At 54.7% G+C, this 25970-nt stretch overlaps 2 protein-coding genes and 1 long non-coding RNA gene across 4 annotated transcripts; 1 reads left to right on the top strand and 2 right to left on the bottom strand.

Annotated features, from left to right (window-relative positions):
* Positions 1-8: 8 nt before the first annotated feature.
* Positions 9-12991, top strand: LOC123811573. 2 transcript variants are annotated; one of them, XR_006784403.1, is made up of 4 exons: positions 9-640; positions 6543-6680; positions 12229-12553; positions 12649-12991. It is a non-coding gene; the product is annotated as an uncharacterized LOC123811573 (long non-coding RNA). The 2 variants fall into 2 exon arrangements; XR_006784402.1 differs by lacking the exons at positions 9-640; positions 6543-6680 and adding exons at positions 8666-8778; positions 8897-9920.
* Positions 4839-8897, bottom strand: HOXA11 (homeobox A11). The gene is made up of 2 exons (XM_045827823.1): positions 8097-8897; positions 4839-6693 (listed from the first exon to the last, which is right to left on the bottom strand). The coding sequence occupies exons 1-2, from the start codon at positions 8839-8841 to the stop codon at positions 6461-6463; spliced, it is 978 nt and encodes a 325-aa protein (XP_045683779.1). The 5' UTR covers positions 8842-8897; the 3' UTR covers positions 4839-6460.
* Positions 12992-16581: 3590 nt separating the features above from the next.
* Positions 16582-24073, bottom strand: HOXA13 (homeobox A13). The gene is made up of 2 exons (XM_045828467.1): positions 22904-24073; positions 16582-22195 (listed from the first exon to the last, which is right to left on the bottom strand). The coding sequence occupies exons 1-2, from the start codon at positions 23952-23954 to the stop codon at positions 21951-21953; spliced, it is 1296 nt and encodes a 431-aa protein (XP_045684423.1). The 5' UTR covers positions 23955-24073; the 3' UTR covers positions 16582-21950.
* Positions 24074-25970: the final 1897 nt, after the last annotated feature.

Genomic DNA, 25970 nt, shown 5'->3' with positions numbered 1-25970 from the left:
TCCTACCTGGCATGAACTTAAGCACGGAAAAGTTACAGAGCACTTCAGCCTAGGACCCCTCCCTGGATGGGTCTGGTCCTTCCCCAGCTGGTGTTGCCAGGAGGGTGGAACTCACGGGGACCACTGTGCTCACCAGTGCTGCCGAGAAAGGCCCCAGTGCTGAGGACTACCTGAGAAGGGGACTTTGCCCCTCTGCACTGTTCATACCTCTCAGAAGAGCTCTGCCAAGTGGGAAGTAGGTCACAAGAACAAGAGAAGTTTTCTTGAGGAGAACATGAGCCCCAGCAGGCCAGTGGGCCAGGACTTGGTGTCTCTCCAGACTAAATGCCGAAAGCAACTACCCAGGCCACAGGTTGGGAAAGGCCAGTGACCACAGGACACCGTGCTTGAGATGGTGGAGGCGAAGAAAATAAAGTGCAAGATTATGATCTCAACCTGTCTTTCTTAACTTCTTTTGGAAGTTAAGGCCCTTTTGGAAAACCTAAGGCCAAGTTCTGCCTCCTGACCTGTGAAAAATGCACATCTGTGCATTCCCACACGTTGACCTATCGCTTTCAAGAAGTTCACAGACTCCTCAAAGCCCAGAAGGCCCTCCAGAATGTTTCAGGACTCTCCTGGAATTCAGCGCCCCATCAGTTTGGTAAGACAAGCCGGGTGCCCCACTCTAGGCAGCACAGGCCCGGTCTGATCAGGGCCCCGTAGGGTGGCCAAATGGGCTTCTAGGCTGGATGGGATCCAAGAGCATGCACGCGCCAATCTAAGTCACAGGAGTCAGCTCGGTACTGCATCTGCTACAAGAAGGCTCGCGGCTGCCAGCTCCCAGAACATCATGGCATTGGCACTTGGGTCTTTACCGACCTTTGGGGAGAGCTGGAGGCTTTTCTCTAGCATCGTCCCCTCCACCCCCTCCTTGTAAGAAACAAATTGAGATGTTGTGTTTGTGCTGTTTTGTACTTAAAAAAAAAAAAAGCCTTGTGTAAACCCGTGTGGGAAGCCCTCTCTGGCCCAGGACCCCCGCCCCACCCCCCACCTGGGCTTGCTGTGCTGAGAGCCCAAGCAGAGAGGCTGAGGGTACGCCTGGGACGCACACTGGCTTGCTGCCCCTGGTTGGAATGGGAAGGTATCAATGTAGCAGAAGCTTAAGTGAAACCCTCGCAGTCGGTCTCGGAGCTCTCAGCATCCCCAATCGACCCCCCCCCCCTCCAGGCTCCACACTCCCCAGTCTGGGTCTGTAACAGCGATGTGAGGTGTTAGCTTGCTCAATAGAATATTCCATCTATCGAACTCCTCAGCTTCCCCGAGGTCCCCCCCAGCCCCCGCCAGAGATTAAGAAAAGCGATTCCATTGCAGCAAGAGTCGGCTTCTAGATACGCTCTCTCCCTCTCGCCCATTTGCCTTCTCAGCCTCTCTCCCTTTTGACCTCCCTCCCAGCTGCTGAATCTCCCTCTTGCCTTCTGGATGCCTTTGACCTAAAACTCCCAGTTACTGCTTGCTTCAACCAGGCCTGTGCAGGTTTATGTGAACTCCAACAGGGCCCACGTTTTATTTGAGAGTAAATATTTTCTGTTTCGACCTGGGTGATAATATTCTCTCCCCCAGGGCTGTTGAGCCGAAGTGAATACCAGGCGGGTGGAATAAACCCTTTGGCAAGGAGTACGATGCAGCTCACCAGACAGCAGAGTCCTCCTCCTGAGAAGGCCCTTGCATTCAACAAAGAACAAGCTGTTATTACAAAAAAATTCTATTAAGAAATTCTAGTCACTGAGATTGAGATGGGCAGCAAACAGCATCTGAAGGTCGCGCTCAGTGTTTCCTGGGCTCAGCCCGGCTACGGAGCTGGGCTTTGGCCGGCCGCTTCCACATATGCGCTCTAACAAAACCCTGGAGTGCTCCACCAGTGCTGGGTTCACTGTCGAGTTAGAATTTTTTTTTTTTTGGTAAATGACATTTCTTTGCCCAGTCATCTTTAAGAACAGTACTATTTACAGGGATATTTGATGTGGTTGCTTTGAATCAATCAGGTGCAATCTATCCCTAAACAACCGACTTCAATTTTTATTTTCTGAATCTAACCGCTGACCTGGTCCTTTCTTCTGATGGGGGACATGTTGGAGCCTTTTCTCACACACCCTCAATTGCAATATTCTTAGTTTTGTCCTTAATAAACTGCCTCTGGCTTTGCAACACAACTCGAGGTGGCTCTGGGGTGTTAGGGACAGCTCAGAGTGCGGCCAGCCCTGTGTGGGTGCCCACTCCTTGGGGCCTCATTCTGGCAGAGCTTGGGAGTCTGTGCTCAGCAAAGACTAGTGACTTTGATGGACCACATTTACACGTATGTACGTACACACGCACAGGCAGCACCGACTTTCTCTACGATCTCCCCCCGCCACTCACCTATGCACTGTATATTTGTGGGGAAAAAAAATAACCATTTCCAGAAACCAATGAAAACATGTTGGAATAAAGATTTAAATATTGGAAAAGAGGGAATTGGAATTTGCCCTCCAAAATATAAGTGAAATGATTGTTTTAAAGTTGCCCTGTGACAACCCTAATGGAGGGACTGGTTGACCACTGTTTATCCTCTGTGCCAGTTTTTAAAAATATATAGATATTTACCAATGCAATTTTTGCCTGTTTGCAAAATATGCAGAGGATCTCATTTTTACATCTAAGAAATTGCTGCAAAATTCCAGCCAGGTTTACAGTGGTACATTCCCAATAGGCAATACAGACTTCTCTGGAAGCCTGGAAAATCAAACTCGACTTTTCTGAACTGGCTTTTTTTTGGAACAAAGGTTTCTCCCAGGCTGCTAGGCAGACCCAGAGACCGCACCTAGGTGGAAACCAGCGACCACTCCGAAGTCTGCCTCCCCAACTACCACAGCTGCTGTCCACCTCATTGTTTGAAGTAGAAACTGTTGTCTTCCCCCAGTCCCGCCATCTCCTTCTTATGCCCCCACCACAGTCCCCTAACCCAGCACAGCCGGGACCCTTTCTCTTGGATGCACCCCATCCCCGGCTCATCCAATTCTGAATACTTTTACAAAATCAAAAGATTGCCTTGGGTTTTCAGGTGGCCCAAGGAGCTAAAATCGTCTACTTTTCCATTTAGGCCTTGCCTTTCCAACCTTAGGGAGCGACTGGTGGGGGGGGGGGGTAGATGGTCTGACCACCTACAGCGTCACCCAGGAGCACACAAACCTAGCCGCTTTCCCCAGCCCTGCTCAGACAACGGCCACCTCCTCATTCCCGCCCCAGCCAGGTTGAAATGACTAAACTTGCAGCCTCTTACCTTGACACATTTCCGAAATCACTGCCAAGGGACAGCTGGCTTCTCCGCGCCGCGGCGCCTGCGAGGCCTAGAGAAGGCGCTTTGCTTTAAATTACAACACCAACCACTTCTTGAAGGTGGACCCCCCTTTTTGGATACGAAAGGGAGCGGGACAAGTGAAATAATGTAACGCGCTGCTCTTAGTATCAGAAGCGAACAAAGGCCAAGAATCTCGCTGGGGTTCCGGGCTCTCCAGCGGCTTTGACATTGATCGGAAGTGCGCCATCTCGTGGCGGCTGAGCGCCTAGACCCGGCCCGAGCTCCGACCCGAGCCGGGAGAGGGAAGCGGGCTCCAGGCAGAGACAGGAGAGAATGTGCCCAGCCCGCTGCTAAAGAGATCTCACTTTTACATCTAAGAAATTGCTGCAAAACCCCAGCCGGGTTTATAGCGGCGCATTCCAAATATGCAAATTGGCCGGCCCCGGACGGGTTTACGACCACATTGTCACAGCCATCGGAGGATGGGCTTTTATAGGGCTCAGAAATCAAACCCGCGCCCGCTCGCCGCCCGCTCGGGAACAGTCCTCCTGGCTAGACTCTCTCCAACAACTTGCGAGACTTTGGTTAATCTTTAACCATCCCAAAGGGAGTCTTTCCTTAAACCTTGGGCTTCCCTGCCCACCCCCTCCCCGCCTCTCTGGAGAGTCCTTGTTCACCTCGGCGTCTGTCAACCTAGACTTTCGGCTCCGGGGTCTGTCCCACTCCTCTTTGAGCTCCATTTTCCCAGTTGCGCCCGTTAGACAAACACACAAACAAATAAACAAAGCGGGGCCTGGGGCCTGGGGCCCTTCTCCCCATTTCGCCCTCTGTGCTGCTCTGGCTCTGCCTGGGTGGCGAGGGAGAGGGTGGTGTGGGATGGGGGTGGGGTGGGGGTGGGGTGGCAACAAAAAGCTCTGGCCTTTCTGCCCTGCCCCTCAAGGTTATGGGTGATGTCCAAATTTAAGGCAGAAGTTCAAAGGCAGGAAACAAAGAGGAAACAGGCATCTTTCTTTCCCCAAAGGGAAAAGGCAGCGTCAGCTGGGAGCTGGGGAGGAAGCACCCTTAGAGACTCCTGAGAGCCTGCCCTGTCTGTGCACCCAGATGGGTCTCTGTCTTGCTGAAGGGTCCCCCAGAGCACTCTGGAGCAGTTCCACTCCCATCCCGCTAGTCCTGAGGTGAGGACCCCCAGTCTGGGATCAGATTCACTGGCTACCTCAAGCCCCAAGGTTTTCTCCCAAGGCCGGGTGGGTCAGAGAATGAACCCCCATATTCCAAGTCCTGAGATACCCCATTCCTGGAACCCCATTGCCCCTCAGGACCTGGCCAGTCACCTTGGCTCCCTAAATCTGGCTCCTAAGGGAATTAAATCCCAAGTCACCTCCCCACCCTCTCAGGGGCCTGGTAACTTGCCCCTTTCTTAGTGTGTGTTGGGAGGGGGGCAATGGGGTTAGACATTTGGCAGTAAAAGGTGAGCAAGGAGAGAAATGTCACACCAGGACCCGAGACTCAAGTTTCCACAGTCTTTATTGTCCTTGTGCCATATCGCCTGTATGCATGCTGCGACATCGGACATCCGTGGTGGGTGAGAACAGAAGACAGGCCAACACCCCTGTTACAAACAGAGCCACCAGATGCTTCTGAACACAGGGAGGCCGAGAAGATTCCAGGGGCGGAGGCCTGGCTTTCTCAGCTGAGGTCCCCTGACACTGTTGGGCAGAACTACCTCAGAGAAAACCCCCAATGCTTTCAAAATATCACAAGAAATTAAAAAGGCCATTCTAAACACCCTTCCTGCACCCCCTGCAGTGCCCCAAAGGAAATCAACAAATGGTAAAAAAAAAAAAAAATCAAACAAAATAGGTTATGGTTCCTTTATTTACAAGTCTTTCGAACACCATCCCTGTATGAAGCGTACATTCAAATATTCTTAGCAGTGAGTGAGTTTAACCGTGGAACACTGTAAACAGATAGAGCCTTTAAATATTTTCTTCATCATCTTCTCCCCCTCTATAGTGTATCTTTTGAAATTCGCTTTGGTTCTGCAGGGAAATATATATATATATATAATATAATATTTATCTTTTAAAATAATTCCAAATCACTCTTGATCTCTCGGAAGGTCGCAGGAAGCTTCCAAGCTCGGTTCTGGGGCATTGAAGGGCGGAGGGTGGCACCAGAACCGGGTGTTTTGGAGAACTTGGGCCCCTCATAGCTGAGGACCGCTGGCCAGGCCCACCCCTCCCCTGAGCAACTCCAAGCTTCAGTGAAGTGTGGCAGAGGCCTTGCCAAGCTGCCGCACTCCACAGGCATTTCCTGCAGAGATCGAGGGGCCAGCGGCCTGGGCGCAGCCTCTCTGCTGTTTGATGTCTTCCACCTTGGGGGAATAGTCTACTCTGCAACCCGGCTTCAGGCTTGCCTGAGTGGCAGACCAGAACGCAGCCCCTCAGTGACAGGGTGAACTAGGTGGGCTGCAGGAGGCCACTGCTGAGCAGCTCGGGCCTGAGACAGTGCGGTGAGTGGCTACGAGAGGTGGAAAGCCACGAATGCCACCAGGAATAGTAGGTTTCTTTTTTGTTCTGCTTTTCCTCGGGGATCAGCAGCCCTCTCCCACCTCATATCCACCTCGTAGTCCAGTTGTCTTTCACATTGGCTCTGGAAAGCAGCCCCATTCCGGACACCTAGGAACCCTCCCCTGACCTCCCGCTCCTGTCCCCAAATTGAACTGGGTTTGGAGGCTGAAAAGTTTCTGGATGCAGGGGTCCTGGGGGTGGGGGAGGGCAGGCCCCGAGTGGAGGGTCCTGGGAGGTCGATCTCCACGGGGCCTGGCAGGGGACCCCGTCCCTCACGGAGACCACACCCAGCCTGAAGCTCCACAGTCTCCAGGACGGAACCACCAGGGGTCCCAAGCCATTCTTCCCAGTTGCTGCACAACTCTCTGAATCCAATGATTGTTAGGAATCTTAACCACAGGTGCCCCCGGGGAGTCCCAGGCCGCCTTCTTGGGGGCTCTCTCCCTGTAGCAGCCCCCTTCTCTTGCGCACCTCCTTCCTTCAAAAGTCACTGTGTGCCTTGACCTTGTCAAGGGCAAAATCTGCACGTAATCTCATGTGTACGAAGCCCCCCACCCAATTCCAACTGGCTGGAGCTTTAGAGGAGCGGGTTGGCCGAGTAATACTGTAACCGGTCTCTGTTAATTTTTTTTTCCTTCATTCTTCTGTTCTGAAACCAGATTTTGACTTGACGGTCGGTGAGGTTGAGCATGCGAGACAGCTGCAGACGCTTCTCTTTGTTGATGTACACGCTGAAGAAGAACTCCCGCTCCAGCTCCCGGATCTGGTACTTGGTGTAGGGGCAGCGCTTTTTCCGGGTGCGTTGGCCACCTGCAGGGGAAGAGGCAGGGAGTAAGCCAGGTGTGGGGACCGCAATTCATCCCCGAGCCCCGAGTGGAGGAAGGGGGCTGGGTCCAGGAGCTCAAGGCCCTGCCCAAGCCCCCTCGGGGGTCTCTCCAGGCCCCTGCCTTCAGGCTTCTACTGTGGGTTGGGGACAGGCTGCAGGCGGAGGCTCAGCCCCAGATAAAAGTCAGCTCCCTAGACAGGCCCCCAGGGAGTCTGCTCCTGCTGCTTCCAGAGCAGAAAGGAGGGCTCCTCGCAGCAAGGGACGGTTTGTGCCGGGGAGGCCCGCTTCCTAAGCAGCCAAGTGGGGGTTGCTGGCTGCCTCCAGCCTGGCCAGACTAAACAAACAGTCGCCCGGGGACATTTCACCTTCCAGCACCTGGGCGGCCGGCTCCTGAGGCAGTAAAGGCGGCCCCAGCCCCCCAGCCCCCTGTCCCAGTCTTTCTCCTCCTTAACATGTGGGGCAGCTGCTGAGTCTTTTGTCAGCCTGAGTCCTGGCCACCAGCTCTGGCCTCCCTGGCCAGCCTCCTGGCTTCTGCGAGGTCAGGAGATGTCAGCGGAAGCCCCTACCCCAGGCCTTCTCCTCCGAGCACCCGGCCACACAGCTGCCCTGGTTCCCCCAGCGCAAGGCTGCTTTTTTAGATAGGGTGGGGGGAAGAGGGGTTTCCCAAAGCTGCGGAAAGGCTCCATTCGCTCCCCCTTTGGATAAAACTCCACAAGACATGAAGGAAAAAAAGCCCGATTTTGACAGATTGAATAACAATTGTGAGTAACATGCGGATGGACAGGAGGCGGCAAGTAATTGCCACAGTGCGGGAGGAAGAATGACTTCATTTGGACAGAAAAAAAAATAGCCAACTTTGGGTTAATTTGTTTCTTTTAATATATTGCTCGAGCTAAGCGGGCTATTTTATCTGCTAAACACGCTTCTAGCGCCATCGTTAAACAGCGATGCCTTTGAATCCCGGCCGGGGCTGGAGACCCGGCGCAACACATGGTTTTTATAAAAATCTCCGGATTACCTCGCTATCAAAGGCTCCTGGAGCCCTTGCGGGGGGAATTTACAGGCGCCCACCTCCGGCTCCCCAGCCCCGAGCTGGCCCTGAGAGGGTCGAGCTGCCGCCGGGCCTGGGAGCTGAGAAGGGGAAAAAGGGAGGTGGTTTTTTTTTGGTCTTTTTGCAGGCATGCCTTGGCCGGTGGGTATTTCACGGCCAATTTCAGCACTCGCCACGTGATCCCGCCTTTTATAACAAAGTTTTGTTGGGGGAAACCTAAAGGCCCTTCATAAACCTTATATGCTTATAAAACAGCATATAAAAATTTAACAGCGGTGCTGCGCTAGGTTTCCAACTCCCCTTCCATAAAGCGCCGGGCCCGGCCTTTATACGTACTGGAGCCGCCGGCCTTGTCCTCAGTGTGGCCGGAAGAGGACTCGGGGCTGCTGCTGCTCTCGGGCCGCCGCCGCCGCTCCTTCTCCTCCGCCGCCGCCGCCGCCGCTGCCTCCCGGCAGCCGCCGGCGCCGCCGTCCGAACTTGAAGTTGCCGGCGTGCCCGTGGCCGCTGCCGCCGCCGCCGCCGCTGCCGCCACCGCCGCCGCCGCCGCTGCGGAGGTCGCCGCGGCCGCCGGGGGGCCCTTGTCCGCGCTCTTGTCCCCGGGGTAGTCGGAGGAGGCGAGGCTTTCCGCGGTGCCGTAGGCCGTCTCGAAAAACTGGTCGAACGCCTGAGGCAGGACGCCGTTCCTGCCCACGGTGCTATAGAAATTGGACGAGACGGCGGGGGTGGGGTGGTGGTAGACGTTGGCCGAGCCCTTGGCCAGCACGTCGCCCGGCACGCCGGCCGCGCTGGGCGCCTGCAGGCAGTCTCTGTGCACGAGCTCCTCCGCGGAGTAGCAGTGGGCCAGATTGCCGCGGGCGTGCCATTTAGTGGCGGGCTCAATGGCGTACTCTCTGAAGGTCACTTCGCGCACGGGTTGGACCTGGGGCAGGTTGGAAGAGTAGGAGTATGTCATTGGGCGCGAAGACGGGGTCTGGGGCAGAAAAGAAGGGAGGCTGGAGAAATCTGGACCCGAGACGTAGTAAGTACAACTTGGCAAATACATGTTAGAGGAGCAGGGACCACGCTCATCAAAATCCATCATTGGGCTACCTTGGGCTCTCCGCAGTAGCCGAGCTTAACATGATTCTCCACTGCAGCTGCCTCTTTGAAGCGGATCCGTGAAGTAGAAATTTGGAGACGTAAGCTGACGTGGAAATCTATCCCCATCCTTAGCAGGGAGGTGCTGGTCATGTGACCCGATGTTGAAATTGACAAGCTGCGAGCTAGTCCGGGCCTTTTTTCCCCCCTTTCCTCTTTTTTTTTTTTCCCTCCCCTCCCCTCCCTCCCGGATTTCTTTCTTTGTAGCTACCTCAGGGGAAGCAACAGATCGTCACTCGGTGTTCTCACCGAAAGCACGTAATCGCCGGTGTAACTCATGTTGGCTGGGGGGCCTCCCCGCGCGCGGTGAGGCTGGGGTGAGCCCGGCTTGCGCTCAGCGGCACGGTCCTGGCCCTCCGGCGCGCCGTGGGCGGTGAGACAGCTCAGCTCCTGCCGCTCACCACTCCCCGGGCGAGGGGTGCCCCAGGCTGGGGGGTGTCCGGGTGGGAGCTCCTCGCTGCGTGGCCCATGCGTGGTCGTGGAGTCAATTCACTTGGAGGATCGCGTTCGCGCCTCCTCCTTCGCTGTCTCGCTCCCACAGGTTTGCTCTGGGAGCCACCTCCGCCTCCGACCCTGGCCGGACCCTCTTCGGGGCCAGGGTTCGCAACCGCGGATGTGCCTGCCTCGGGGCTTGCCCGATTTGCACGGTGACTTGATTACACGCTCGCATTCACGGTCACTTCCGAACCGCTTTAGTGCCTTCCGTCCCCAAATCGCCAACGACCAGGCGGCTTCCCCCGCGGTTTGTCAGGGATCCGCAGGTCCCGGAGGGCCTTCGTCCTACCCGGGATCCACCTCCTCTTCACCCTCCTGGCCGGCCTCCTCTCCCCACCCTCTCCTCCCCGCCGCCTGCGGGGGTTCGGGGTCACTCCGCAGAGCCCGAGGCGCGGGGGCTGCGCAGCCGCGCACTGGTCCGCCGGCCCGCCCGCCTGGTCTTCGGAAGCTGAGGACTCTGGAAACCATGCAGTAGAGGCGAACCTGGGCTGCTTTAGAGGCGGTGACATTCGAGGAGTCTTCTCCTGGGTATGCTGCACCTTCAGGGACCCACCCGGCTTCTGGAGAACTCCAGTGCTGTGTGGATAGCGGGGGCAGTGAGAAGCGGGTGAGGGCCAGGGAGCGTGGCTGAGAAAGGGGTAAACATGCCTCCTCCCTTCCTTGCAAAACACGAGAGCCAGAGATGTGCAGGGCAGAAACGCAGAAGGTCCGGCGCCTTTCCGGCTACTCTTCCCCCAGGAGAAACACGATGCCAAGGAAGAGAGATGTGTTTCCTAAACTCCCATCCCCTGGGGTGGCAGGGCCGCCTTTAAAAGGCTCGTTTTGAGATAAATACAGAGACGGAGGCCGTAGCGACTAGTGGGAGTCTAGTTTTCTTGGGGAGAGGAAAGGGGAAAAAATGATGGTGAAAAATGCTCACCATCCTGCAAGACTGAATGAACAACGTTTGGGGGAACCGAAAGAAGAAGACGGGGGGCAGCCAGACAGAGCCGGGGGGGCAGGGAGGGGCCGAGCCGGGAGGCCGCCCCTCACCTATCTTCTTGGAAGGAGCTGAGTGTGTCTGAAGCAAAGTCGAAAATGAAAAACAATAACCTTTTCCCTTTCCCCATCCAGGAAATAGCTGAAGGTATTTATATATCTTGGGGAGATTTAGAGTATAAACGCTAACATCTTTGGTATTTAAGTGTCAACATCGATTTATTTATTTATTGCTGAGCTGACTGTAACTGACTCTATAACAAATCTAATCATGTATTGCACTGGAAAAGGAATATTCTCATTATGTATTTTCTCCAAGTGATGGCTCACCATTGCATTTGAATGCCCGCTGTAAATATCAATAATATCGAATAATTACTCTGCAGTGGAGTAAACTAATTTATCAGCATTAATGTTTATGTGGTTCCTACTCCCCCCCTTCACAGGGTAGCTTATCACAAATCACACTACTCCAACACATTGGTTTAATGAACTCTTTATTCAGGTTTTGCTGCAAGAACTTTCATGCCCTGTAATCCCTCAGAGCTGAACTCGAAATTATTTGTGCATCTTTAACGTGACATATTTGTCCACTGTGGCTCGTGCAGAGGGCGGCAGCAGTGTGAAGGAAAGGGTCTAGTGGGAAGAAAGATTGTCGGGGAAGGGTAGCTTTAGACCACCTAAAGCTGCGAATCGCAGTGATGGGATTTCCTTGCAGCGGAAAGAAAACAAACAAACAAACTTCGATTTCCAGCAGCGCCCAACAAGGCGAAATATTTATTTCTCCACAGTATCTCTCTCTTTTTTTTTTTTTTGGAGACAGAATTAAAAGGCGGAAGGAGAGGTTTTCAATGAGCAGTATTTGAGCCATTTCCCTGGCTTGATTCTGGTTCTCCCAAACTCTCTCCCAAGAGCCCACCCAGTCCCCACCACCCCCCACCCTCAAACAAAAGGAATGCATGAGGGGCTTCAGTGACTGTGCTGTAACAAAGGCGCCACCACTGCGGGGCTTGCCCCGCCCCCGGGTGAAGGCAAACAAATTCTTGCACTTGTATTAGGGCTTTTAAGGCTATAATTGAACCCGGGGGCGTCTAGGGGAACCAAAAACAGTTCTAGACAGACCTGGGGTTTTATAGCACTTTTGGCAGTCAACTTCAGCTTGTGCCTGAGCAGACAGGCCGGGGTGGCCTGCCAGCGGGGGATGCCGGGCTGCCTCCCCCAGCCGCTCTGCAGCCCCTCTCCTCATTAGATCGGTTGCCCCTTGGTGCCAGGGAGAAGGGGTCCCCACAGAAAGGTTGGTATGGCGGTGGGCTCTGCTCTGCATAACCAATGTCGTCCGTGTCCTTGCGAACCGAGCAGAGGGGGTGCCAGCAGGTCTGATCCCATGGGTGTCTGCAGGAGACAAAGGCAAATTCCGGAGGAAAGGTTGGGACAGAGGAAGGCACTCGGGAGCGGCTGGCAGGGCAATTCAAAAGGCTGTACTAAGGTGGGGTGCCGGGCGGGCCTTGTAGCCTGGGAGGGGGGGTGTGGGGGCACAGCTGGGACGATGGATGAGGGCACAGGCTTCTGATGCCAGGAGAAGGGAAAACACCTAGGGCAGTGAGTGCTTCAGTTCCCCAGCAGGGTGGGGCAAGAGTGGGCTCTCAGATCCCCAAGGCTGTGGCACTGTTCCCAGCTTTGCCCATCCCTGCCCTTGTTGCCCAGAACACCCTGGCCGTGTGAATGTTTGGGGGAGGGAGTGTGAGGGTGGGCGCAGCTCTGAGGATCAGACCAAATCTTGGGGAAGCAGGGGAGGCAGAGCCCGGGGTCCTTGGTTTTTGACTCTGCTCTGAGCCTAATTGACTCTTCCGCTTTGCAGGAGGCCCCACCGCGGAGCGGAGCCCACCCTGCTCAGGGCTCGGGACGACCCGACGGGGACTGAGGCTACCCTGGAAGTCCAAGTCCGAGTCGCATTTCTTGAAGCGGCTGAGCCGGGCGACACTGTGACATTGGCCCTGGAGACCGGTTTCTCATGAGCTGTTCTTTGTCAAGATTTCCACGGCGCGGGGCCATCTCCAGAAAAACAATCTTCCTCATGCATTTCCTTCTATCGTCAACCCGGAGCCCCACAGCAGCGAACGCAAGAGGCCAAAAAATGTTTTGGAGGAAGAAAAACAAAGGCAGGAAGTGGCGGCGGACTGACGGTGCGTGCGTGTCTGCGGAGAAGGGAGGGAGCCCTTTCAATCTCTTCGTGTTGTTTTTCCAAACTTCTCTTCTTGTTGTTTTTCCAAACTTCAAGGTCTAGGCAGCCCTCGCAGGGCCGGCCCCATCGCTCCCCGCGCAGCATTTGGAGATGGCCACCCGGAGCGGAGACGGCTGGCGCCCGCCCGCGCCAACCTCTTCAGGCGGAAATGGCTAACGAGGAGATTTGCTCGGCAAAGCAGACCTCGCCTTTCCAAGGCTTCGTTTGATTAGGCCCTAATGTTGGGGGGTGCGGGGGCTTAGAGGAGTTCTGCAGCACCTCCGGACCCTTCTCCAGCGGGCTGAGTGCGCCTGGGCAGGGATGGGCTGGTTCCTGCGACCGCGCGCTCCCAGCGCTTTCCTAGGCAGGCTGTCGGAATAAAGTGTGTCCAGGTGCTTCTGCCCAGCACTGCCGCCTCCGCTTCTTCTTGCAGCCGATGGGTCTGGGCAGCAGCCGGAGGGCGGTTGTTGGCGGTGCCCGGGGTTGGCTGGTCAGTGCGCACCGGGGCAGTGTGAGGCCTTTCCCTAGGATTGTTGTGCTTGGGGATGTTTCCAGCACAGTCATTCAAGGGACGGGAGACTGAGCCCGAAAGAACTGTCACTTGATAGGCGGCTTAACACCTGCTCAGCAGCAAGGGAGAGTAGAGCTGGGGGCAGGGAACACCTCCAGACTCCGATGTTCCCGACCCCAGCGGGCCCTGGGGAGAGGCTGTGCACCCCTCTTTCTTTGGGGCTGGCTCGGGCTCCGGTAGTGGCTCATGGTCCCCCCACTGCCTGCACTTGCAACCCTTTGAGTGCTCGGCGTCGAGTCGGTAGTGCGATTCCAATACCAGACTGCCCGCTCACCCCATTTCCCCCCTAGCCAGTCCTGTCTCCCTGCAGCCACTCCCTGCCTGTCTCCTGCCCTGCCTCTTTCCAGCGGAGTCTCCCCGTCTTCGGCCTCCCGCCTCTGCAGATGCTTCTCATAGGCTGAGCGAGAACTGAGGTGCCACTGGAGGGCACCCAGTGGTCAAGCACAGAGAAGGGGGCCTGTTAGGTTCCTGACTCTTCCTCCGTCCAGGCTTCCGCCAGGAATCGGAGCTGGATTTGTCCCCTTCTGAATACTCCATTCCAAGGCCCTACCGTGCCCTTTTTCTCCCCCTCCCTCTCTTCCCAGCACTTCCACCCTCTCTTCCAGCTTCTGCTTTTCTAGGCCCAGCAGTCCTGGGTGGCAGCTGCCTGGGAGGAGTCAGGCTCACTTGATAAATAAACTCCCTCCCAAAGATCTATGGTCATGTACCTTATGGATCACTTGAGGCACCATTTTTTTTCTTTTTTCTTTTTTTTTTTTTTTTGCCTCTCCTTGGTCCAAGCCCCTGCCTTTCTTTGTTCTTAAATGTCACACCTGTTTCTAGAAAGCTACACAGAAAACTGTGTGACCACACTGCGCACAGGTGCAACCGCCAGCTGGAGGGCGCAGGGTGGAAACGGCCATACAACACTTCCCTGGTCCCTGCTCAGAGGCCAGGCCCCCACGGAGGGCTCTGTCCTTCCCAGTGGGAGGTGTTCTGGAGGTACATCTGCCCTCCCTCCCCGGTGAGCCTCGAATAGGGATTGTCTGGAAAGGCCCAGGGCACCTAGCATTTGTCCTCAGGAAACTGGGAAATGGTCTGTCGGCAGATCAGTGCTGTTCAGAAGCAGCTTTGAGGCTGAGATGATATATCCAGAGACTCCTCTCCCTGCTGGGTAGAGGCAGGGGTTCATTTATCCTGTTGGGTTGGCAAGACACCCACGTGTCCACAAGCTGGGGACAGGTAATGTCTTGAACTTGAACTTTGGGTTGGTTCTGACCCACAGGCTCACTCATCAGAGATCCCTCAATATCTGAAGAAGTCCACATTCTCTCCCTGGCCTCTGAGGGGTGAGGCATAGGCCCCAACTGAAGGTCTCAGACACCCAAACCACCTGGTTATTATTTAGTTTAGTGGCTCCAAACTGGTGGGAGAAAAAGGGCTACTTTCTTTCAGAAGAACTATTACTTTTATTGTTGTGTATTCATTAGACACTTCCCCATCACCCCCCACTGAAGGGGAACAAATGGGGTGGGAGGAACTTTGAAGGGCAAATCCCTGGTTTCCAGCATCTGCCTTCCATTCTCCCTGCAACTTCGGCCCAGACGGGTTTTCCCTAGCCGACGTCTACAGTAAAGGGGACACATGAGGGCAGCCCAACCAGAAGGGGAGCTCTGGCCCCGGGGCCTGGGTACCCTCAGCTGTAGCTCACAGGAAGCCCCCATGCCCTCAGGGACAGTTCCCCAGCCTCCTCTCTTTCTACTCAGCCACAACTCGTGGCTCATGTTCCAGACTTGAGAAGGATGAGCCCCCGTGCATTCCAACCCTGCCCCATGCCCTGCAAGGCAGTTCTGCCATGGTACCCACCCACAGGCACTCTCTCCAGCCCCTAGTGTCCCCTCTCGGCCATGCCCCACTAGGCAGCCCTAGGGATAAAGCCCAGCTTTTCTGTGTTCTGGGGGGTGGAGGGGGGACAGGGAAAGACAAAATCTTTGATTTACCTGGAGCCATCAGCTCAGCAGCAAACCAGGCTTACGCTATTTGTTGACTGCTGGGCCTGGTGTGGTGACCTGCGGCCGGCAGGCCACAGGCAGAGGTAAGGGGCCCCCACCCTTCCGGAACACAGTGCGGGCATTCTTGGGGCCGGGGATCACGGATATTTACCTTTGGAAGAATTCACCTCACTTCTTGGCCCAGACTTTAGGCAGGAGAAGAAGAGCATCAAAGGTTTCACCAAAGGCCTGCCACGCACTGAGGGAGCTGCTGGGACTGAGACACCTCAGGAGAGGCTCCCATCAGGGTGCTTGCTCCCTCGACCTACTCCTGGCCCAGTGGCCCGTTGGCCCTACCTGGTCCCTTGTTTCTATGGCAGTTAAGGACTCAGAACTCAGGCCCAGCCATCTCCATCATCTGTCTCTCCACCCTGCAGGCGTTGCTGCCTCTCACAGGGGATAGGCCTCACCGGCTCAAGTCTCCTGCACCCTGCTCTTCCAGGACTCCATGGTGGCACAGCCTGAGCCACCACTGGCTGCATCGGTGGCTGCTGGAACTTCAACAGGGCTGGGGGCGATGGAGTTAGAAACCGGGAAAGGACCCCTGCCCCCAGCCCTCAAGCCCACGCTATCAGAACCTGCTTGCCGCCGGCCAATTGTGTGCCCGGTCTTCCTTGGGCCGCGGCAGCGCACCGGCCCTGACCGCAGAGGCGGCCATGGAGTGGAGGACTTGACCTTTGCGGCTGGAGGGGAGGTCTCTCTCTCAGCTGGAGGGAGGAGGATTCTGCTGTCTCCAGGCTCTCCCACCCAATAGCAGCCCGGACAATCCTCTCCTGCTGCACCGTTCACCCCCATTCCCCATCCATTTTGTGCAGGGTCCGCAGACCCTCAGCCCGAACAAAGCACCCAGCAGTGCTCTCGCCACCTCCTTTTCGGGCTCTCGTCTTCACCTCCCCTGGGCCAAAAGGCTCAGAGATAAAGCCAAACAGCCTAAGGCCCTCCCCCGGGGCCCTCTTCTCTCGCTTGACCCCGGCCGCCCTCAGCCAGCACCAGGCACTACTGTGTGTGCCAACCCGGCCCCTGGCCGTGCCAACTTCGTGAGCTCGCGGGGACCTGGCCTCGGGCTGCGGACGGCGCCGGGCGGAGCGTCTCGGAGGCGCGCGGCCCGGTGAGGCCGAGGCTGCCTCCCGGCCCAGGCGGAGACCCGTGGCCGCCCGGGCGACCGGACTTGGCCGCTCGGGCCCACAGCTCGGCCCTGCTTGCGGCTCGCTCTCCGCTCCGCTCCCTTGGATCTCATTCCGCCCCTTGCTTGGCCCGGGGCTCGGAAAACGGAAGTATTTGGTAGAGAAAAACACGATTTCTTTTCAGCCCGTCTCAGAACCCCTTTTAGAGAAAATGCTCCTGTCAAGTTTTATTTCCCGTTGCAAACCACCTTCCACGCTGCCAAGAATTAAAACCGGGAGAGATTAAATACTCGGTTCTTCTTCGGGGGAGGGAGGGGCGGGGCGCAGAAGCGGACACCCGCACCAAACCTTCATTTCAACCGGCTTGTCCTCATCACCTAACGCCCGCGGGGGCCCGCTCGGGCGGCAGTGACGTCAGCCCGCAGCTGCGGGGAGGCTCCCAGGGCGGGTGCCCGGTGCCTCCGGGTCCGCCGGGCGCAGGCCCGGGGTCCAGGGCCTCGAGCGCGGTCTGTGCGCCGCGGAGAGCCCCGAGCGGGGCGGGCTCCGCGGGGTTGGAGCCTCCATTTTGAGTCGAGGGTTCACGGACAGGCGTGGAGGGTTTTGAGCCTCGCTTCTGCGCCCAAGGGCGCGGCATCCGGAGGCTCGGAGTCCGCAGCGGCGCTTCTCCGCACGCCCCCGCACCTGGGGATGCTCCGCGCCGCCACCGCACAGCCACCCGCGGGCACGACTTGTGCCCCGTGGATCCGGCCCTTCAGCGGCGCAACGGGGCCGTGCAGAAATGAAACACACAGCCTCAGCTGTACTAACCGAGGCCGTTTTCCGTGCCAGCGCCTATGTTCTTCTCTTTAAAATCCCATTAAAAACAGCAAACAACTTTTAGGCCTTGGTGGACGCTGGCAGATGCCCGACGACGGAAGCAGTTGATCAGAAAGAGCGTGTTTTCATAAAGAATGCAGTCACCTGTTATTTGCCCGGCGGCCTAGCAGATGAAAACTCAATTATTGGGTGCCTCTCCTGAAACCTAGGCAAAAAACTCAGCAGGCCTCTTGGATAAGGCCACATTTTTTTTTTTTTTTGCTTATGAAAACATGGGATGTGAGCAACTCGCTGCACGTTTCTCTGATTCTCCAGGTCCTGGGCAGCTGACACGCGTTCTATCCACTTTAAAGGGATGCGCATAAATCAGCTCGCCCCCAGCGTCTCCTCTGCAGAGGTCCGCAGATCCGGAGAGGCGCCTCTGAACCCACCGGGTCTAAAGCTGAGCGGTCCCGGGGCAGCCTTCCTCTCCCTGGAGCTTCCAGAAAGCGCCGGGAGCGCAGGAGAGGCCGCACCTTCGGCAAACGCACTCAGCAAGGTGTGAGCGCCACGTATACTATCACGCGGTGAAATCTGTCACTACCTGCACACGTCCTAGAATCACCCTCAGCTGAAATGCGCTGCCCCGTGAATTTTAAGAAAATATTTCAATTAGGTTTAAATTTTTTAAAAAATTTTGTTTTCCCCCCTTTCTTTCTTAATTTTTTTCTTTTTGTTTTTTAAAAAAACACACACAATTTAAATGCATGACTTCAGCTCTGCATCAAGCATAAAGAGTAATGACATTTTACAATCATCCACTTAAAATATCTTAATAAATTTGACAGAATTAAGAGCAGATGGAAAAAAAATAGGGTTTTTTCCCTCCCAAATTCCATATTTACAATTTTTTTAACGGTAACATGACAGGCCATTACAGGATTTAACATCTTTGCTAGTCTAATAAATGAAAAATGGTGTCTAGTTGTTTGCATATTTACAATATCTTACTCAAAAAGCTTCCCTTTTAGGAAAAAAAATATACTCGAATCAGCTATGCAACAACTCTATCCCAGTATCTGGCACTATGTTTCTTAGATGGTGGCCGGCGTCCGCCTGGATGTCTTTTTCCCTAAAGGGTTAGACTGGATGATTTGGGAGCATTCGGGAGCCACCATAACCCATGGTCCCTTCGGCTGTCTGGTAGGTCCACGGGAATTTTAAATAAGAGAGGAGTTAGGTAAGATCAACATTATTAACAACTATTTTAGAACAAGGAGGGAGTCATTAAAAAAAAAAAAACCTCTTAACTCTCTTCTGTCATTAGTTTCAAAAACCGTAGAAAGAGAGAGCAGGGGGGGGGAAAAAAAAGCTGACTACTTTACCCAGAGTTCCTGCAGTGAGGATGGCTTGTGAAAGGGGCGGTATTCCTCCGCAGGGCTGCTGTTGGCCTCCTTCCGAGGCCTGAGGCTCAGCACAGTTCTTACATCTAAAGAAAAATATCTCCATCAACGGAAGAGTCCCCTTTGGAGCCGTTCGTAAACACACCGTGCGATCCAGTTTGGAGGGGATTTCCCACCACGTTAAACATTTGGGGTGAAGGCTGTTTGTTACTTTGGAATGATGGCAGCTCAGTCGGCAATGGGGTGTTGTGGCACCAGACTGGGGAGGTGGGTCCGAGGCATCGTTTCCACTGTGTTTCCGCGGTGGAGTCAAGTCCTCGGGGCAGCGAGATTTGGTTGCACGTCACAAGGCCGCTCCACAAGTGTATGTCAAGGCCGTGCTGTTTTTGAGACAGCCTCAGAGAGGCCTTCTGTAATTCTCCATCTAGAAACAAGCTTTATGTCTTCGGGTTGGAGAGGTTTCCATCAGGTTTGAAACCAATCGATTATTTATTTTCCGTAAAATGATGAATACGTTTCTTCCGGTCGCAATGACTTTCCTCTAACATAAAGATAAAATTAACCTCATTTCAAAATTCTGCATCATAAGGCTCCTGGTTCCACCAACATTGCAATACACATGTGCATAGCATGGGTCCCACAAAAACATTACCCTGTGTGTATATTAAATACATATAAACATACGTATGTATTATTTATGACTCTAAACACAGCACCTGATGTGTTGTTAGGGGTCACAGCATAGTAGAAACAATAATTATCAGAGTTTCGATGGTGGTTATTAATATTAAATGTACACATATCTTCACCAAGTCAAATGGCAGCTTCTGCAAACATCACTGCAAGGTTGCACACCACCCAGGAGCCGCACTCAGCTCTGAGCTGTCCCGGATCACGCTCCTTCTGCGTCTATATTATGGTCATTTTGTAAACACGAGATCTTTAAGCTCTCCATACGAACCTCTTAAGAGGTGGGTTTCTTTGAATTTCTGAAATGTAACTCTAGAACCCTAGAGTCAGTGAGGCATCTGAAGCTTTTTATTTGCTGTATAGACTCACCTACAGCTCTGATTAGGGTGGTAGACCCCCTTGGAGGGTGAGGGCCAGAAAAGACTGGTTATTTAAGAACACCTTTTAGATTGTGACAAGAAGGTACAGCTTTAAAGCAGATCTGCAGATATCTTATGCAGAATGAGTCACTGTGAAAACAAATTGAACTTGGCCATTAAAGAAGAGGAGCAACACTTCATCAAGTAAAGTACATTTTGTACCTCAACTCTGGAAATCACCTTAAATTACAACATCTCAGGTCATCAGTAATTAATGATACTATATCTGTACAGATTCTACAAATATATATATACACACACACACAAGCACACACAAGCACTGATATGCATATATGTATACACATATATGATATATATTTACATATGTACAGGCACATGTATAAATTACATATATTGAAATTTGCTCCGTCTGGAGCCAAACAAATGAGTACTAAATCTCTAAGGAGTCAAGAAAGTAAGACCTTTTGATTCCCTTGAAGCTGAAGAATTACAAGAGAGCTTGTCAACACGAGGTGGCGCCCTTGATCTACTAATCCAGCCCAGGCCAATTCATGAGCTGTCAAAAGTCAAGGTCACAAATTGTCTTTTTTTCTCAAGGTCAAGGTTTAAGGCCTTTCCTAGTCCTGTCATTTCAACAAATATCAAAACCTGCCCTCTCAGACGCATGCAGATCCAACAGCAGATTTTAAAATACGACAGCCTGGGCATCACTGATACTAAACAACTGGTTTTCATTTTCTACAGGGAGCCTGAGAACTTACACTATCTCTTCCTCTTTTCTTTTTCTTTTTCTCATTTTCAGAATACCTGACATTTTAACCTTCTTGAAGCACTTTTATAAATTTTTAGGATTTTAGTTGTGAGGGATTTCTCCCTTTGCTTAAAAAATTTGTAGGGAAAAAAAAGCCCAACTAAATAATAAGAGAAAAGAATGGTCCTTGGTTTATGTAGAACAAACCGGCTTCTTTTCTTTCTGTGCAGGGCACGTTCAGCATAGGAAAATAATGAGTATTTCTTTCAGCTTTTAATGGCAGTGACTATTTTATTAACATAATTAACACCACTATAGCACTATCTACAGGTCTAAGGCTTTTGAATTATTATTTTTAGGAATATTTGGAAAGCAGGTGCACAAATACATGTTCACAGTGTGCTTAATGTCTTTATTTACAAGATAGCATTTTATAGTGAGCATGAACAAAATGAATGTGCTGGCTGAAGTAACTGCTGGGTTAAAAATGTGCTGTGAAGATGAATTCCTACACTTTCTAATGCGGCCTTGTAACACAATAAACATGGAAAAATACGAATCCCTTAACAGATCAAAATATAGAATGTAAACATCTAAATATTTCAGGGGAATGGATTTCCATTCTGAGTTTTCTAAAAGAAAGAAAAGAAAAAAAAAGAAAGGAAAGGAAGGAAGAAAATTATTTCTCCAGCAATATGTTTAGTAAATATTGGAAAAAAGCAATGTAAATTTGAAAAATTAATTGTACTTAAACCAAAGTCCACCATGTTGGGGCGGTGCTTCTCTGGAGATCCGACAGAAAGTGAATTCTGTGAATGGGCTGATGCTTTGAATACTTTTTAAAAATTGTATCAAATACTTTGGAGAGTAAATGATATCAGGGCAGAAAATACAGTCCAAATGCCACAGAAATATGCGTGCTGTAAGCACACAAAAGTGATTATCAGAAGGACATTTCCCAGCCTGGGGTTCCCTTGCAGCCCCAGAGGCTCAGCGGGTTGCAGTGACTACCAAGACAAATGATCCTTGGACGGGCTTTCCCTCCCTGTCTCCCCCCCACAGAAAACAGCCCCAAATCATTACTTCAGCACCTTCCCTTCTCCCGTCTAAAGCTCTCCATGACCTGTTTTGCAGAATGCACAACGGTAGGGTTTTCACTAAGGTTTACCTGAGCAGTCACTTAACAACACGCGAAGGGGGATGGCGGTGGCGCAGGACACGCAGATGGTCACAGCGGCCTCTTGCTTTTGCCACCGGTGCTTGGATTCTTACCCTATACCATAATGTCCTAAAACATAACGGTCACATAAATACTTACAAGATCTCAGTAAAAGCGTAACTTATCTGAAATGGCGTGTTTGGGGGCTGACGTGTGACTCTAGAGTTTGTCAGTGGGGCTGGCGGAAGAACTGGCAGTCTTTACCATGTCTTAAAGTTTTAAAATAGTCGATTCCACCAAGGAGAAAGAGATCCCCCCTGGGAAAGCAAAATGCCAGTGTCTCTCTCTCTCTTTCCCATTCTTCAATTATTATTAAGCTTTAGAATCGTTATCTGGGTAAAGCAATGAGTTGTGAAGCGTTCCTGCAAGTTGCCCTCTTCCTCCGCTTTTAATCCATTAACTAGTGGTCTTCAGTTTGTTGATGACTTTTTTCTCTTTGACCCTCCTGTTCTGGAACCAGATCGTCACTTGCCGCTCCGAGAGGTTGGTGGTGGCTGATATACGCCTCCGTTTGTCCTTGGTAATGAATTTGTTTGTAGCATATTCCCGCTCAAGTTCTTTTAATTGCACCTTGGTGTAAGGGACGCGCTTCTTTCTCCCCCGCCTGTAGGAGCTGGCATCTGAGGGATGAGAGACCACGTCTGGAAGACAGGGAAGAAGGCAAGTTACACGGAGATCAGACGCAGGCCAGGACGCAGGCGGCAGCTTGATCGGAGCTAGCCGCTTTACCGCGCCCGCTACCCTTTGCCACGCTCCGCAAAACCCAGCCTTTAGCCCAAATCTGGAGGGTCAGTGGGGGAGAGTGGTTAGTTCTGCACTGGAATGAAATTGCCCAGGAATCCCATGCCCACCTCAGCCAGGCCTTCTGGGATCCCTTGATCGCCCGGCCTAGCGGCCCACACCTCGGCTCTGGGCTCAGGGGACAACAACAGTTCGACGCCTAGCTCCTGTCTGTATTTCCCAACCCCTAACACTTGATGCTTCCACACTGAAATCATTTCTGAGAGAATGAATACGGGCAATTTAGTAAACAGTTTCCAGGTCAATTTCCCAACCGTAAGTCGATGTCAAGGGCTAGGGAGGGCGGGGCACAGAAGGAGCAGGATGCCAACCAGGGTCCCAACGAGCTTATTCCCAGCCATCCCTCACCCAAGGACAGCCAGCAGTCAGCCCGACCCCAGGGCAGTACGGGCATCGCCGGTCAGTGGGGTCGGGCTCCCAGGGGTACGGCGCCGCTAGGGCAGGTCAGGAAGAACCAGCAAAGGGGTGCCAGGGTGGCCCGGGAGCAAGCGGAGGAGAAGCTGGAGCAGAGCCGGAGGACCGGAGCTGAGAAGGGGGGCGCCATTTACCGGGCAGAGTGGACTTCCAGAGGTGGGGAGGCTGCGCCTGCTCTTTGGGGCAGTACATTTGGCCGTTCCAGCCGTTGGGCAGCGCCCAGGGCTGGTAGCTTTCCATGGGAAGACCCAGGGGCTCGTGGCGCGACTCGCCGGGGCCCCCGAGGCCAGGCACCACCGGCATATCCAGGTAGCCAGGCACGGGCTGATGGTGGTGGTAAGGCCCGGGCGCGTAGCCCTGGTGGTAGAAGGCGAACTCCTTAGCGCGTGAGCTGAACTCCTCGGCCGCCGGGCCGGCGGTCTCCATATACTTGTCCGCGAAGGCGGCGGCGGCGGCCGAGGCGGGCTGCGCGCACGACTTGATGGCGTTGGGGTGCGGGCCCATGCGGGCGCACGGGTAGTAGCCGCTGCCGAAATAGCCGTAGGGCAGCGCCGCTGGCCCCGACGAGCTCTGCGCCGCCGCCGAGCAGGGGCTGCACTGCTTGGCCGCCTCGGCTCCCGCCGGGCCCGCAGGGCCGGGCCCTCCGGAGGACGACGCCGCGGCGGCCGCGGCGGCGGCGGCGGCGGCTGCAGCGGCGGCGGCGGCGGCCGACGGGGGTGCCTCCCCCGGCGCGCTGCTGTACGCGGCCGCGGCCCCGGGCGCCAGGGGCGCCGGGTGCGCCATCAAGTTGCGGCACTGGTTGGCCGCCGCCGCCGCCGCCGCCGCGGCCGCCGCAGCCACGGAGAAGTTGCCCCCCGCGGCCGCGGCAGCTGGGTGGGGGAAGCCCCCGCCCCCAGCCCCGGCCGCCGCCGCCGCCGCTGCCGCCGCCGCCGCCGCCGCCCCTTCCATGTTCTTGTTGAGCTCGTCGGCCACGAGGCCGCCGTTGTCGTAGAGGAACATGACGGTGGGCTCGATCCAGCGGGGGTGAAGGAGCACGGAGGCTGTCATAGCCCGAGCCGCATGGAGAGACCCCAGTGGCGCTGTTTTAAAAAGCCCCCAAGAAGTGAAGAGCGCGCCGCGCGGGGCCGGGGCCCGAGCGAGGGGGGCGGATCGCGCCCCGCGGGGTCGCGCCAGGCGGCCGCCCATTGGCCCGGCCCCCCGCTCCGCCCACGGCGTATGCAAAGCGGGCGGCTCCGGCCGGGACTCGGTGCTGGGCACCCGCCGTCCGCCGCCGCCCGCGAGGTCCCCCGCGCCGGCGCCCGCCGCGCGGCGCACACCCTCCACCCAAGGGAGAGGCAGGGGCCTGAGAGGGCGGTGCGGCAGGGAGGGCAGGACGGCTTCCTCGCCGCTCCCCGTCCTTCCCCTGGTCCCAGTGGGGCTCCGAGCAGCGTCAGGCTGGGAGGGGACAGAAACGCGCTGTTGGGTTGCTACCTGAGGCGATGGGGACAGGGCAGGTAAATCTGCGGGCACCTGGGGATGGTACAGTAGTGAGGCGGCAGGGTGTTCCTTGGGGCCTCGGCGCTGTTTTCTTCTCAGGTTTCTATCCACGCGTCTGTCTGCAGCGAAACGCCACCGTGGACACTAGTGCTTTCCTCTTCTATAGCGTCCCGATTTGGCTCTCTTTCCAGGGGAACAGTGGCTGGGCGGTTTCGGATGCGCCTGGCTCATGGATCCCAGGACATTCCCTCGGAAAGCCTGGACTGCATTTAGGAGCTCCCTCTACTTCCTTGTCCTCAGTGCTGGGGGGCAACTTCATACACTGGCATTTAGGCCGACGGGCTTAGAACGACCCATCACACACCCACACCGACACACACTGAAGTGTACCCTGATCACCCATTCACACTTGCACATACAGACTGCTCCTCACTCTGCACCAGTAGCAACCCTTCCCCCAGAGGCTGTGAGATGGAGAGCGAGATTGGTGGGCACGGTTCTCCAGGGCTTCCCCACCTCCAGCGGGGCTGGCCAGTCCTGGGAGGATTTTAAGAGGAACAGGCTGGTGAGGTGCTGGCTGGGACTCAAAAGAACCCCGCTTCTGGGGCCTAATGAAGCTTCACAGAGCCTGAGCAGGAGCTGACTTTCCAGGTACCTGGGCACACCCTATTTCTCTCTGTTCTGCGACAGGAGAAAGGGATTCTTGGGGGCCACTTTGCACCTTCCTCCCAAGTGGGACTGGGGAAAACACAATTTCTATCCTGCAGAGGGTGCCCGGTCCTTCTCCATCCAAGAACCAGCCTGAGAAGCCTTTCCTCTTGTGTCTGGGGAGTGCCACCCTTCCTGAGAGCACGGTGGGATGTTGGTGCTGGAGAAGCCAAGCAGTGACCACGATTGGGTGAGGAGTTCTGCGGGTCCTGTCGCTTGGGAACTACTTCTACTTCCAATCGTGGAGGCTGTGATCTGGTCAGATGCCCAGGAGGGGAACACGCATTCAAAGCGAAAGTGGGTGTATTCCACGGGAATGTCAGAGTTGGGGAGAGCGCTCCACACCGCCCCTTCCAGCCCAGGTGGACCGCTGAGCAGCCAGGTTAGGACCTGCCCGCTAGACCCAGCTTGCAGACTCAGCGCTAAGCTCAGGGCACTTGGAATATCCCTGGCCCCTGCAACCCCACTCCTGCCCCTCCACCTCGGCTCTCTAAGGCTCCCGGTCTTCCTGCACGGTCTGACCGAGGAGGCTGGGCTCAGGCTTTTATCGACTCTGACCCCCAGGTTTGCCGGGACCAATGTAAGCATTGCCCAATAAAACCTTCTACGACTCATCCCCCTGCCCCCACCCCGGCACTCACCATACACATAACCAGTGTGTCCTTTTCCTCCTGCGTTTTTAGTAGCTCCGGGTAAATATTGATTTGCCCCCAGTTTACCTCCTCCCTGACTGTCCATTTGCAGGCTAAAGAACTGGCCTCTGTCGGGACCTGATTTTTGTGTTACTTTCCGGGCCTGTTCATCCCCTTTCCTTCCTCCAGGTGGCATTGTAAAACTCATGGCGACAAAGAGGCAGGGTAGGGTTCAAGGCCCCAGTTCCTGAGGACTTCAGAGCTGTTTTACATACGGGTCAGACTCGGCTGGAGGCCAAGGTCAAGTTGAAAGTTGCAGTCTAGCCAGCAGGAGCACTGCCATGCAAGCCCGGAGACCCAGGCAGCTGTGAAAGGCCCACCACCC

The sequence above is a fragment of the Phyllostomus hastatus genome, unplaced genomic scaffold, assembly GCF_019186645.2.
Source record: "Phyllostomus hastatus isolate PE091 unplaced genomic scaffold, TTU_PhHast_1.1 phas_scaffold_78, whole genome shotgun sequence".
NCBI lineage: Eukaryota > Metazoa > Chordata > Mammalia > Chiroptera > Phyllostomidae > Phyllostomus > Phyllostomus hastatus.
Note: the sequence above shows the minus strand (reverse complement) of the source record. Positions and strands in the feature narration are given on the sequence as shown.

Coding starts and splice junctions, on each gene's coding strand:
- HOXA11 (XM_045827823.1), bottom strand. CDS start 8,841: ATGATGGATTTTGATGAGCGTGGTCCCTGCTCCTCTAACATGTATTTG. Junction 6,694..8,096: donor GGACAAGGCCGGCGGCTCCA/GTACGTATAAAG, acceptor CTTCCCCTGCAG/GTGGCCAACGCACCCGGAAA.
- HOXA13 (XM_045828467.1), bottom strand. CDS start 23,954: ATGGGCGGCCGCCTGGCGCGACCCCGCGGGGCGCGATCCGCCCCCCTC. Junction 22,196..22,903: donor CTGGAAGTCCACTCTGCCCG/GTAAATGGCGCC, acceptor CCTGTCTTCCAG/ACGTGGTCTCTCATCCCTCA.